Source organism: Sarcophilus harrisii, chromosome 4, assembly GCF_902635505.1.
Source record: "Sarcophilus harrisii chromosome 4, mSarHar1.11, whole genome shotgun sequence".
Classification (NCBI taxonomy): domain Eukaryota; kingdom Metazoa; phylum Chordata; class Mammalia; order Dasyuromorphia; family Dasyuridae; genus Sarcophilus; species Sarcophilus harrisii.
In genome coordinates this window covers 410129660-410144434 of record NC_045429.1, presented here as the reverse complement: position 1 = coordinate 410144434, position 14775 = coordinate 410129660, and the positions used below count along the sequence as shown (strand labels likewise).

The 14775-nt window shown below is 34.0% G+C and overlaps 1 protein-coding gene across 1 annotated transcript in view; it reads left to right on the top strand.

Annotated features, from left to right (window-relative positions):
• LOC100922478 (calcium-binding mitochondrial carrier protein SCaMC-1-like) overlaps positions 1-14495 on the top strand; it is a 63017-nt gene extending 48522 nt beyond the window's left edge. The window contains exon 10 of the mRNA XM_031967186.1: positions 14179-14495. Coding sequence (XP_031823046.1) covers positions 14179-14186 — 8 coding nt within the window. The 3' untranslated portion in view covers positions 14187-14495. The remainder of the gene's footprint in view (positions 1-14178) is intronic.
• The last annotated feature ends 280 nt before the right edge of the window (positions 14496-14775 follow it).

Below are 14775 nucleotides of genomic sequence, written 5' to 3'. Positions count from 1 at the left end.
AATGTTAACCATTATCACTGTTGTTATTATTGAATAAGAGAAAGAAATCAGCAAAACCCAGTCAGTGCATTGAAATGTTCTGCCATTATATGCAATGTTCCACAACTTGGGCGAAGAGATTTTCATATAGTTCTTCTTTTGGATTGAATTTAGTTATGATAATTTCTCAACAGTCAGTAATAATTTTGGGTTATTCTTTCTGTTTGTTATTTCAGTCATTTTATAAATATATATATATATATATATACACTCATATGCACATACATATGTGTGTGTATATAGGTACATATATACATAAATGCCTATGTGTGTATTTCTATCTATCTGTCTCTTTCCTGGATCTACCTAATTTACTTTGTATCAGTTCACTTAAGACTTTTTATGTTTATCTGTATTCATCATGCTGTTTCTTACAATAGAGTAATGTTACATTACATCATCATATCACAATTTCTTTAGTTACTCCCAATTGTTGAGTTCCTATTTGGCTTTAACATAATTGTTGTTAGGAGAAGTGCTATTATGTAATTTTGGTGCATATGGAATCTTTTTTTTTGTTAATTATGTGCTTGAGACATGTCTTATCCTGTAACCTCTTTGAGTCAAAGGCAATGAATATTTTAGTCTCTTCTCCCCTTGCTTACCCACCTCCCCATTCGAAATTGCTTTCCAGGATATTTGTATCAATTCACCCTTCCATTTGTAAAAGCATTAGTATGCTTTTCTCTTCATCACATTTCCGTGTATTGTCATATTTGTCTGTTTCATGGGTGTGAGCTGGAGTCTTGGGGTTGCAATTATTAATAGTAATTTGGAGCATTATTTCATATAGTTAATAGTATGCAATTATTTTAAGAACTGTTCATTTATACCTTTTTGACTTATTTTTCTTTGGGGGGAATGCCTTTGATCTTATTTATTTTTATAAATGGTTTACATATTTTGGATGTCAAATCTTTACCCAAGATATTTTATACAAGGATTTCCCCAGTCACTCATCTTGCAATTGTTTTTCAGTTGTAATATCTATTTTTAACTTTTTGTAATTGCTTCTATCTCCTTTGGTTAAAATTTCAACATCTATTAAGATCTATTTAGTAAAGGAAAATAATATATGTCGCTTCTAATTTCTTTATCTTATGATTTTTAATATTTAGGTCCCATATCCTTTTTGAATTTTTATATGGTATAATATGGTATACAGAATGAATATGGTATAAGATGTAAATTTTTGCCAAATTGCTTTTTAACTTTCTCAGCAGTTTTTATCAAATAGAGAGTTATTTACTATGTAATTTTTATTTGGGGAGGGGTTTATTGAACACTAGGTTACTGAGTCTCATTAATATCGGACTTGGAATTGAGAAGATGAATTCAAATTCTGCCTCATTTACTAGATGCCAGACAGGGGGGCAATTTACTTAACCCTGTTGTGCCTCAGTTTTCTCATCTAATGATACCATTTACCTCAGAGGATTGTTTTGAGAATCAAACAGATAAGACTTGTGAAGTGCTTTTTAAACCTTAAACGGTTCTATCACTGCTATCATCATCATCATCATTTCCTTAATTTATCCTTCCATTAGTTTAAGTTTTAAGATTATACTTTTCTTATCAAAGGACTTTGGTAAAGTGCTTTCTGAATTTTTGAGAATGGTTTATGTACTATAGATATTGTTTTAAAAGTTTATATAATTCTCTTTAAGTTTTATATAATTCTACTGTAAACCCATCTCATCCAGAACCTATTGCTATTGTTTTTGTAGTTTCTTCATTTACTTCTTATTCCTTTTCTGAAAATAAGTTATTTAAATTTTTGATTTGTTTTCTGTTATTTTACATGTTTTATATTTTTGAAGGTATTCTATTTCTTTTTTATTTTAGTTTATGGGCATGTAAATTTTTAATTAGGAAATTATAGTCAGGTTGTGTAATCCTAGGCAAATCACTTAATCTTGTTTGCATCAATTTCCTAATCTATAAAATGAGCTGCAGAAGGAAATGGCAAACTTGATAAGAAAACTCTAAATGGGGCCTTGAAAAGTCAAACATGACTGAAATGACTGAATAACAGTAAAATTTTAGTGTCCTTTCTTTTGCTTTATCTGTTTGAACTTTAGGTTTTTTTTAAGTTAATTTTTATTTCTCTTGAAATCTTTGGTATTTCTGCCTTTTTTGTTCATCCTGTCAGTTTATGACTTCTCTTCCCTTTTATGGTTGGATACACCCCAGAATTTGGACTGCAGAGCTGCCTTGGCTTCCTCCCACTCCCTCTTCCCTTCTTTTCACCATACTCAGTCATTTTTTTAAAGTTACAAGACTTAGATCCAACTGATTTCAGTCCCCTTTTCTTCAGGCCTGGTACTACTACTCACACTGGTCCTTTGTTCTCTCTCTGATTGGGAGGAATTAGCTTTTGCTGTGTTTTTTTAATTTTTAATTTTTTAATTTTTTTTATGGGGACTGGAGAGGGTAGTCTAGTTTTTCATAGCAGAGCCTTGGGTTTCCCTAACATAAGTAGAAGATAGAAGGAGGCCACTTCCTCTCCTTTCTGTTTAGTTAGTTAGATAGAATCAGTGTTGACTGCTGATTAGTATTGGTACTGGGGATGATCTGCATCAAGAGGAGAAGCTCATAATGCATCCCAGGCCCAGAATCTCAGGTTGGTTTGTGGGTCTAATGCAGAATGTAGAGATGGTAGGGGAGAGAGGATGAGTGAAGTAAGGGTTAGGATTCTCAATTGTTAATTCATAAGGTTTTTGCATTAAAAAAAATTTTTTTTTACTTTTTAATGATATGAATTTGATTGCAGGCTTTATGCATAATACTTCCATATGACCTTCTCTGAAAGAATATGTATTGATAGGGAATATAGGAGTGGGATTCCATCAACTATGGAGTTCCCTTTCAAGGTAAAGGGTTTCTTTTAGATTTGTCAGTTAAAATTAGTCACTTGAGTTCTCACTGTTGTTTGAATTGGACAAAATCATGGCTAAACATTGTGGTAAAATTTTCCACCCATAGGAGTATCATCAGAGAGATTTACTCTCATACTTTGGTTTTCTGAAAAGTGCCTTAACCTGGAACAAGACAAGTTCATATCTTGTCAAAGAGTTCATATTTTGTCAAGGAGGTACCATCAGTAGCAGAGCAAAATTTCATGAGTGGGGCAACAAGGAGCCAGGAAGGGAGGAACTTATATATCATCAAATGTCAAATTCAAGTATAATAGCACATTAGCTGCAATTATAATGAATTAGAATTGAGAATCATGAACAAGTTAATTACTAGTAAACAATTAATTGATTTAATAAAAACATGTAAAATCATATTCTATATAGTGTAATCATGTGTAGCATACATACATATTTGTATAATAGTATTTGTCATATAGATCAAGATTCTAATTTCCTTTATTTGCTTCAATCAACTCTTATCAAAAGGTATAGAGTTCAGAACAACAAGATGCTCTATAATTGGCTATCAAGCTCACTTTTTATTTCTACCCAAATCACCTGATTATTGACTTAGATCAAGTTGTGTGCAGCCTTTTGTGCACCTATGAGATTAAATCTTTAAATCTGATCGAGCATCTGTTGTCTGCCACCCTTGTTATATAACCTGCCCTGTATGCACAATCATTAACTGTCTTCATATGTCTACCTTTCCTGACCTACTGCAGAGCTTGACTTAAGAATTCTGTGAATTGTCGTTTCCATGACTTGCTAAATAAACTCAACCTACTATTCTTTGTCTACGAGTGGACCTTTATACTCTTAGCCAAGTAAATTGGAGAAATTTCTTAATAGGACCTTTTGGCTAGCAGAACTAATCTAAGATTTAAAAAATTTCCTTCTTATCCCCATCCCCTGACCTCCTGCAACATTCAGACTATTCAGGAAGAAGATTCAAAATATCATGAAATATCTTTATTTTCAGAAAAAAAAAAAATTTCCAGGAAGCCATAGTATCCTTGCTAAGAATGGACTTAATTTTGAGCATTCAAATCACGTCCTATCAGCACATAAAATGAGACTCTATCTTTGATATTTTTAGCATTTTTAACTTGCTTGGTATAAGGTACTATTTCGTTAGCATACTTAGCATTATCACAGTGCCTTTTTTCTTTTCTTTTCTTTTTTTTTGATTTTGGTCCACATTTTCCCATAAATCTTCCATGGAAAAACTATTTAGTGCAATTGTACATACTTCTTATTAGGCTATTGTCTATGCTTAATTAATCAAAATACATAAACTATAGGCAAATATAGCAATGACCATGGCTTGTACAATAAAAATTGCCTTTTCAATTTCCAAGCCTTATCCTTTATTTATAAAAATTTTTCAAAAAGGAATTTTTTTTAGCATTTGGGAGAATTGGTAAAAATGGAAGGATTTTAAGTGTGGCTAAAGAAATTATAGCCTAACTTAAAAATATATATATAGTAATGCCTCAGTTTCCCTGAATTATTATGCCCTGAATAAAATTATTAAAGCCTCATTCCTTTGTTTCTTAGGAATGGGGAAATTAACTTAGAAAAGAGGCCCTGAAATACCACTGAGTCATAAAACTCCAGGTACCTTATCTCAAATGCCTGCTGGGATAATTCCCTCTCCTTTTAATATTGCCCTTCACTTTCGTGTCTCCTGCCCTCTGACCTTCTTATTTTACCCTATCCTGTCAGGACTAAGTTATGACCCTTTCCTGGAATTGTGGCTTGTCTGCCACCCAGTATCCTCACCACCTCCCTCCCATCCCATCTGTCTTTGTTTCCCCTAGCTATAAAAATCTCCTGAGTTAATTGCTCACTGCTGAATGCTTTGAGACAAGAGTCCCATGCAGCCAGCTGGCCTCTGCTAGTCTAAATTCTCCACAATTAAAATATTAAAAATCAATCTCTGTCTTGCCTCATTTTCTCTGGCATTACTATATACACACACACATATACACATATGCACGTGTGTATACATATATACTATGTGTGTGTGTGTTTGTGTGTGTGTGTATATATATATAATCCTTTGTGATGATAAATTATTTAATTATTTAAGCTCCACTTATGTCCCTAGTTATGGTAATGAGTGACTAAAACTTTTTAAGAAGTCTATTTCCTTGTAATGTCTACCTGTTATATCTAATTTTACCCTCTTGGGCCAAACGGAGCAAGTTTAATATCATATTCATGATAATCTTTCTTTTTTTTATTGCAAGTGTCTTTATTTTTTAAATAATAACTTTTTATTTTCAAAATACATGCAAAGATAGTTTCCAACATTCACCCTTGCAAAATCTTGTGTTCCAAATTTTTCTTCTTCCCTTCCTCTACTCCTTCCCCCTGACAGCAAGCAATCCAATATATGTTAAACATGTACAATTCTTCTATACATATTTCTTCATTTCTCATGCTGCACAAAAAAATCAGATCAAAAAGGAAAAAAAATGAGAAAGCCCCAAACCAAGCAAATAACAAAAAATGTGAAAAAATTATATTATGATCACATTCAGTCCCCATATTCCTCTTTCTAGATGCAGATGGCTCTCTCCATTACAAGTCTATTGGAATTGTTCTGAATTACCTCATTGCTGAAAAGAGCCCCAATCATCACAATTGATCAACACATAATCTTCCTGTTGTGTTCATTGTTCTCTTGGTGTTCTACTCACTTCACTTAGCAAATAATAGTCTTTCAATATTGTTTTTTCTTTTCCAAGCTTTTGTTATTCAATTGTTTTTCAGTCATGTCTGATTTTTCATGACCTCATTTGGGGTTTTCTTGGTAGAGATGCTGGAGTGGTTTGACATTTCCTTCTGCAGTTCATTTTACGGATGAAGAAACTGAGTCAAACAGGCTTAAGTGACTTGTTCAGGGCCACACCGCTAGTACTTCAACTTTTCCTTCAACTAATACTAATATGGCATGAATTCAAGCCCTCTCACCATTCCTCTTGTCTTCCTCTGGACACTATACAACATATCTTTTCTTCTTTCTAAAATCTTGTTCCCAGGATGGAACATAGTATTCTCAGTACTCTGAACAGTTTGGAGCAGAGTGGGCCCAACACGTAGTTAGTTCTGGACTCTGAACTTAATGAAATTTGAGATTACACTATTTTCTATGGTTATCATTTCCTGTTGTTGATTCATCTTATAGTGCGATAAAAACTATCTTGCCACATCTTTCTCATTTGTTTGAAGATTCCATCATCATGAAGTTGCTTTCTTGAATCCAAATATTAGGTTTTATCCTGATAGTTATAAAATATATCCTAAACAAACCTCATAACCATACAGCTTATTGATTTTGTCTACAATTTTTTTCTTCTGTTCTATTACTGTGGTGTAAGTAAAGAGAAAAACAGAAGGACCTCGTACTTCATGTGCTTTCATCAGGAATATCACAATAGCTTTCTGATTGTTGTTCTTGTATTCAACCTCTTCTCCAGTTCATCTTTTGTGTAGCTGCCAAATTGATTTTCTAACAAAAATTTTTTTGTTATATTTTAAGTTCCAAACTGTCTTCCTTCCTCTTCCTTCACTCCCTCCTAGAGAAGACATATGCTTATGTCTTTGTCTACATTTATATTTATATTTGTATTTGTATCTATGTCTCCATCTCCATCTATAAATCTATGTAAAACCATACTGTGCATATTTCTATTTATTAATTCTTTTTCTGAGGGTGGATAGCATCTTCCATCATAGTTCTTTTGTAGTTGATTTGAGTATAATACTCAAAATGATTTAGTTGTTCACCTTTATCCTTCAAACTATTTCTATTACTATGCACTATGTTCTCTTGGTTCTGCTCATTTTATCTTCATTATTTCATGCAAATTTTTCCATGTTTTTCTAAAATCAATTTGCTCATCATTTCTTATAGCACAATAGTATTCCATCACAAGTATATGCCACAACTTGTTCTCCAAATAATGGACATCCCCTCAGTTTCCAGTCCTTTGCCACCACGAAGAGAGCTATTATGAATATTTTAGAACATAGAGATTCTTTTTCTTTTCCCCTTGGGAAACAGATATAATAATGCTATTACTGAGGCAAAGGTTTTGTAACTCTTTGGGTATAATCCCAGATTAATCAACTCATCATTTCACTAATAGTGAATTAGTATCTAATTGATATTCTTAAAGCATAGGTCTGATTATATAATTTCTCTGTTTATGAAGCATCAAAGGCCCCCTATTACCTCTAGGATAAAAAACCAAACCCTTCTCTTTTAGCATTTGAGGATCTTCAAAAGCTTTGTCCAACTTGCCATCTCTTCGGGCTGGTTACACATTGTTCCCTTCACAAACTCTAGATTTTAACCAAACTCACTTATTGTAAATTGTGTATGACACGTTAAGTTCCTTTCATTGTCCCTTTGCAAAGTTTGTCCCTTGTGTCTGGAATGTTTGCTTTTCTAACTTTCACCTCTTAGTTCTTTTCAAAGCTCAGCTCAAATTAAGTCTTCTACCAAAGACCTTTTCTGATTTCCCTTAAGTATCTCTTATGTTTATGAATTTTCTTTGTATTTATTTTTTACCTGCACATATGTTATTTTGCTTTTTCCTCAGTAGAAGGCAAGCATCTTGAGCATAAGGGCTATTGTTTTTATCTTGGTACCAGGTAGATACTTTAGAAATTCTTGTTGAATTAAGTTCCATCTTACTAAATTTGGCCCAGTGTTCTAGCCTGTCAGGATCTTTTTTGGGTCCTAAATTTGTCATCTGCCATGTTAATTATTAGTCTTAGCTCTAGGTCATCTTTAAGTACACCATTTCTGACTTCTATGAAGTCACTATAAATTGAATGGGGCCAAATCTCTTGAATACTCTATTAAATTCTTTCCTGTCATTGAAGCATTAAGAAATATCTTTTGGGTCTTGCTATTCAATCAGTTCTGAATCTGATTGACTTTATTATCATTTTGACTTCTTCTCTATCATTCTGAGGCAAGTAGGTGGCCCAATGGAATGTGAACTGGCCCTGGAATCAGGATGATCTGATTTTGATTCTGATTTCAGATACTTAGATCTTGGACAAATCACTTAAATTTTGCCTCACTTTTACCTGTAAAATGGGGACAGTAATAGCTTTGCAGCGTTGCTATGAAGATCAGTTGAGATAATATTTGTAAAGTATATAGTAGGTGCTTAATAAATGCTTATTTTCCTCTATTCTTTGATGAAGCTTTGTTGGCACTTTTTGATAATTAGTTCCTTTTCTAGATGTTTGCTAACTTTACTTTTATGTTTTTGAAAGACGAAGATGATGTTACCTCTTGTTGAGTCTTTCCTATTATCCAAAGATTTTTAAACAGTGGTTCACCAGTCACATCTTTTCTTTTTGGTCAAGTGGTTTGAACTCATTCAAGGCAGGTAGATGTCCTCTTCCTATTTCCCTTCTTATCTTACTTTTCAATTTTATATTAATCAGCACCTACTTATTAAACACTTACTGTATATTAGGCACTATGCAAAGCCCTAGGGATACAAAGAAAGGCACCCCCCCAAAAAAAACCCAAGTAAACAAATAACTGGTTCCCTGTCTAAAAGAACCCTAATGGAAGATACAATACATAATCAACTACTACATATGATATATATAATTGCATTCTGTGGTGCTTTAGAATAAATAATACTAAGGGCAAGGGTAGAGAAAGAAGGAATCTTTCAAAAAATTAAAGGAGGGAGTATTTATAACACAATCACCAAGATTTAACCAGGTGAGAAATCATTTCTTCAAAGAAAGGAGAGAAGAAGAGGTGATTAAATACTTTCCAACAATTAAAGAAGTCTATTTGATTTAAGCAAGTAGATTTGAGGTAACCATTATGCAAAAGTAATGGGCATATTTCTTCTTTAAAGACAAAAAATATTAGTGGATGACATCATCTGCTTTACCAAGTCCTTGTATAGTTTGTAATAATTTATTTTTTCATTCAACATATCATAAGTACTTAAGTGCTTTTTCATTTCTTTCATTCATGCATTGTCAGAGTAGAGTTTCCTGGCTTGGATGAAATCATAAATCCAGATTAAATTTTTTTTTCTCTGTAGGAATAGTGAAAGATAATATCAAGCTATCCATTAGTTCACCATTCAAGGTTCATTGATGGAAAGGAAGAGCTCTAGTTAGCTGGGTGGGTATCTTGGAGGGCTTGTGGAAAGACAAAGACAATTTCATAGGATAAGAAAAGCATATATGGACTATAGTTTCCACATCAATGGTGTTCCATGTCCCTTGATACTCACCATTGTATCTTGTGGAACTAATTGTCCTTGGTAACAAAAGTCATGTTTTCACAGAGTCAATTAAAGATGTCAGGTGGTTTGCTCATCTTTGGTGAACTAAAAAGCAATTACACAAAAAGCTTAACAATGGAGTGGTTAATAGATAAAGTAGCAATAGAAATGTAGTCACTTGGGAATTCAGGATTAAATAAACCAAGGAGTGGTATAGATGAACTTGGCACAACTATAGTCTACCTGGTCTTGATGGTATACAAAGGTATGCATATTATTCTAGGCAACTCTTGAATGCTATAAATTGCAGAAAAGATACTGATGGAGTGTTTTATTATCTCTGAATATTACCTCTGAAATCACAAATACAGTCTCTGATCCTTTCATTTAATTAGAAACATCATAGTTTGTATTGTGATTTTGCAATTAAGATATAAATGAATAAAGAATAAAACACCAAAGACCAGTAAGTACATTCAACTTGTGCAAAGGGACCAGTGAGTCCTTTCTTGGGTTTTGAAACCCCAGTGGTCTGCCTCACCCTTTTCTCACTGAAGATTAATTATCCCTGAAGTCTGTCTGGATAAGCAAAAGAGGAATTTTACCGAACCACATCCTGGTGTTCTGTCTTGATAAGGAAGTTTATCTTGATCTGAAGATAAATGAAATTCTGATGTAATACCAGAGGACTTCCTTCTTGGCAGAAATGATTCTGAATAAGATTAAGTGATTAAGAGTAAGATTACAATTGGTAGGCTGCCACACAGGGCAAGCACCCAGAAGGTGGTCAGAAAAAGCAATACAAGGACGCTCTCAAGATCTCTCAAGAACTTTAGAATTGATTGTATGACACTGGCACAGCATTGCCCAGCATGGCGTACCCTTATCGGAGAAGGTGCTGTGCTCTTTGAGCAAATTGAATCAGCTCAGAAAAAACTCAAAATGTGCAAGATTAGAGCGTACCCCGAATGTTCACAGACTATTTATGTCTGGCCTATGGTAGAGCATTCTGAGCTTGTATTTCTCAGATCAGCCACAGTTGGTCACTCTGTAACTCGAGTCTAATATAGTGATGTCATTTTGGTTCTCTTTGAGAAGGAAGGACAACAACCGAATTGGGGAGGAAGGAGGACACAACTAAGATGATAGGATAAAACTTTAGTTGGGAAGAAATGAAATGTTCTCCATCCACTCCGTTGAATCACCTTTGCACTGTGTTGTAATGAAAAATAAGTTTAAAAATAAGTTAAATTACTGTATCCCCAGATAGAGACTGCTACTAGTTATCCACTAGCGTGACTCCTCCAGCCTTAGCAGGAGAAATTTCAAACAAGCAACCATTTCAACAACAAAGTTTATTAAGCAAGACATCGAATGGGGTGATGAGGTGGTTAGAAAAACTGGCCAGCCAAGGACACCACCAACTGCCGCCCATAGGGCAGGCAAGCCAGCCTGGCTGAAGCAGAAGGGCACCTTGAGTGAGCCAGGAGGCAGCCGAGAAGAGCCATCACCATCCGAATCCAAAAGCCTTTGAAATAGCAAGACTTTTAATTTAGTGTCGGCAGCCATCAGCTTGTGAAGATGCAGTCTGGCTGCTGTTCCTGAAGGTATTGCAGCTGCATCTATTGAAGATCCAGAAAAGAGATTTCTTAAAACCAGTCTTTGATATTGTCAAATGTTTCAATATCAAAAATGGCAATTTTTAATCAATGGAAATTACATTAAAGAAGAGGAATGACCATCTGCTTTGCTGCTGGACTCCAAGGACTGTCTGTTATTTCCATTAAGCTGATTTGTATCTGAAATTTACCACATTGTCTCCCCCTTTAGAAAGGGAGGTCCTGGAGAGCAGGGATTGTCTCATTTTTCCATTTATATTCCCAGGGCTTAGCACAGGATTTTGTACATAGTAAGCATTTCATGGATCATTCATTCACTTATTCATCCATTCAAAACAGTTCATGAAAGAAGAAAAACAGTTTGGAGACCAGTTTTTATCCATTCTCCCATGCTGGCTCACAGTAAAATGATCACCATTCCTATTTTATAGTTGATAGATTAAAAGATTAATAATTGATTTAAGTATTTAAAAAGTTACTAAGTGGCAAAACCAAGATTTTTACCTAAATCCTTCTCCCTTTTTAAGCTCTGGGCTTTTTAATACATCCAAAGTAAGTGGCTGACAAACTGGCAAGGTCCATATGTCATGAAGATTGAACAGTGAATATAGCTTTCTTTTCTGGAAGACTTGAGTTCAAATCACACCTGAGATACTTACTGCCTGTGTGACCTTGGGCAAATCACTTAAACTGTCTGTTTTCTCATTTGTAAAATGGGCATAATGATAATAATAATACCTAACCTTCAGGGTTGTTGTGAAGCTCAAATAATATTTGTGAAGAGCATAGTGCAGTGCTTGGCATATGGAAAGTACTATATAAATGTTTATCACATTATTATTTCTTAGTGGCAGGAAAAATTCTATCTCCTCTAAATTGCCTGTAATTTTCTGAAGTTGATTTTAATATTATGTCAAAAGGTCTTAGGGTCTGCAGAAGGCAGATCAAAGAACCCAACCTTTGACTTTAATCATATTTGAAAATTTAAGTTTTATGTAAATTCCTGCTTTATTATTTCAAAAAATATCAACCACAAGATTTGGAATCAATTGCAATAAAGCTATTTCAGGGGGTAGGTTATATGCTTCTTGAGGGTGGGGACTTTTTCCTTTTTATTTTTTTGCTTGTATCTCTACCTTGCACAGTACCTTGGTACATATCAGGCACTTCAAACACATTGTCAAGTTGTTGAAGTTGTATAATATATGTACTTGGTTGGTATATCCATCTCCTGAAAAGTAGATTATTTATAGTTACTGATTTATTTGGACAAATACTTCTAGTAATATAAATTAACTTAGCTGCCTTTAAATTTCTGGGTTTTTTTTTCCTTTCTCATAGGGTACTTTGAAATTTAGAGATTATGAAAAACATGTAAAGCTAGTCTTTGGTGAATTTTAGAAGTATCTTAAAAACCATGGGAAAAATTGAAGCTGACATTGAAAAGTTTGGACAAAAATAACAGTGATATATCTTACTTTTTTCATTCACAAATGAACATACAAAATGAATATTACTTGGATTTAGGGATATATTTCAGTAGATGTCTTTTAGTGATAGAGAAACTAGTCTTGATCTGTGATTTCTTTGGTACAGGGAACTTCCAAATGAGGAAACTCCCTTTACCACAGCAAATAGTTGCTTTCTCTAAAATGTAAAGTTTTAGAGACTTGCCCAGAACGTGGACTGAGACATTATGTGACTCACAAAGCCAAAGTGGAGGGTAGGGTTCTTAGACTCTGAAACCAGCTTTCTCTCTACTACATCATGCTGCACTTAAAAATATCTTTTACCAAAATTTATGTTCCCAAATGCTTTAAAGAACCTAATTCCATTTGTTTCTTTCATTCTTTTACTATTAATTTCATTTTTGAGAAAAGAGAAAAATTCTTATAGAGACTGGTTTCAAATCTTTTCACCATCTCAGTTGCCTACCCTGGATGTATTACAGTTAATAAAGTCCTCCTTAAAATGACTCATCTTGAACCAAACATGAAACCCAATGCAAGATGACCAAGGGAAAATACTGTGTATACGCTTCTCTCTTGTGTATATTGTGCTTCATTTATTTAGCGTTGGATTGCATTTGCTTTTTGACAGCTTCATCATGCTGATGACTTCTATTGAGCTTTCAGTTCCCTAAAACTTGCAGTTCATTTCCACAGAAACTATTGTATAGTCATGAATCACAATCTTATAGTTGTTTTTTTTAATCCCCCAAAAGGATTTCCCATTTGTTCTTTAACTTAATTTTATTGGAATTTATGGTTTAAGACAAAAAATGAAAAAGGCCAAAGGCCTATAACCACTCAGAAGTCTCAAGCCTACATATCATTTCTTCAAGAAGAGAACTGGAAATGTAAAACATGATGGGAAATCAAAAACATCATAAAAATGAAATGGAACTCTTTCTTAAGAGAGAGGAAAGTTGGTGCCCAGGGAATCATTTAAAAAATCTCCTGCCTCTATGCAAGCAGATGATTGACTAGATAATACAAGTAGGTCAAGAGTAACATGGAAGCCAGTGATCAGGAAGCTTGACATTAGATCCAATTTAGCCAGATTATATCAAGAACATTTATCGATGAAAATGGAAGACCAATAAATAGACATGATTCAGTGGTTCAAATAATCAATATCCAGTGAAGCATAAAACAAGGCAAAATATATTCATCAAAGTTCTTTTCTACCATCATGGAGGATGTTTTATACAAAATTCAAATGAGTGATTGGTTCTCTCTACATGGGAAATACTCCATGGGATTTTGTTTGTGCATGATGTTCAGGTGATTGCATTGATCTCTGTAAGTATGATGGCTTCTCCAAATAGATTAACTAAAGAATTTACACAGGAAGTAGACTTAGGAGAGATGAGGAACACTCAAGTATAAAATTCTGAAAGCAAAAAGAGAAACACTTCCAATAAGAAGGAGAAATGGTAGTGGTGTAAAGAGTCTAATATAGATACAGAGGGAACTTATCAACTAAGATTTTTTTTCAACTAATATTTTTAGAAGATTTATGCAGTAAGTGAAAGTATGATCAGATAATAGAGAATAATATAAGAACGTGTCATTGTCACCAAAAATGGAGTCAGTAGTACTAAAGTGCACTGAGGCTGGTGAGGTTAGTTCATTATGAGTTAAGTTTTTGTTTGGTTTTACTAGTTTAATTTTATATGGGGGGAGGGGAAGAGGAGGGAAGAAGTGTTAGGGACACTGCTTGGATCTTTGGGTCAAAGATAAGTGATCACAAAGAGAAGGCAGAATTCATAGAACTGATGAAGTTTTATTTTGTTTCCATTTTCTTTTTTAGGAGGATGAATTTTGCAATGGAAAAATGATGGAGCAAAAATGGTAAACAAGAAGTTGATACACAAACTATGTAAAAAGAGATAGTGAAAGAACATTTAACTGCTCTTGATAAATTCAAGCCACCTGGAACAGATGTATTCTAACCTTAGGTACTGACAAAAATGGCAGATGTGATTGCTGAGTTACTAGCAGTCAATAAACAAGAATACATCAAGTACCAACTGTGTACTAGAAATGTATTGGAAAAAAAATATGTCTTCATCTCTACCTGTTAGGTTCCCCTGGCTTTCTTCAAGTCCCAGCTAAGATCCCCACCTCTCCCAATAAAAATAAAAATAAAATTAAAAAGAAGGCTTTGTGATTCCTTTCAACAAAAATTCTCTGAGAATTTGTATACAATTTGCATGTTGTTTTCCTCATGAGATTAGACTAAATTCCTTGAGACTAAGGGCTGTCTTTTGCCTTTGTTTTCAACTCAGCGCTTAGCATGGCACCTAATGCGTAGTAGACACTTAGTAAATGCTTAACTAACTTTAAAGAGTTGGTAAATGTTCAGATTTTCAGAAAAGAGAAACGAAGGGACCCTGAAAACTACTAG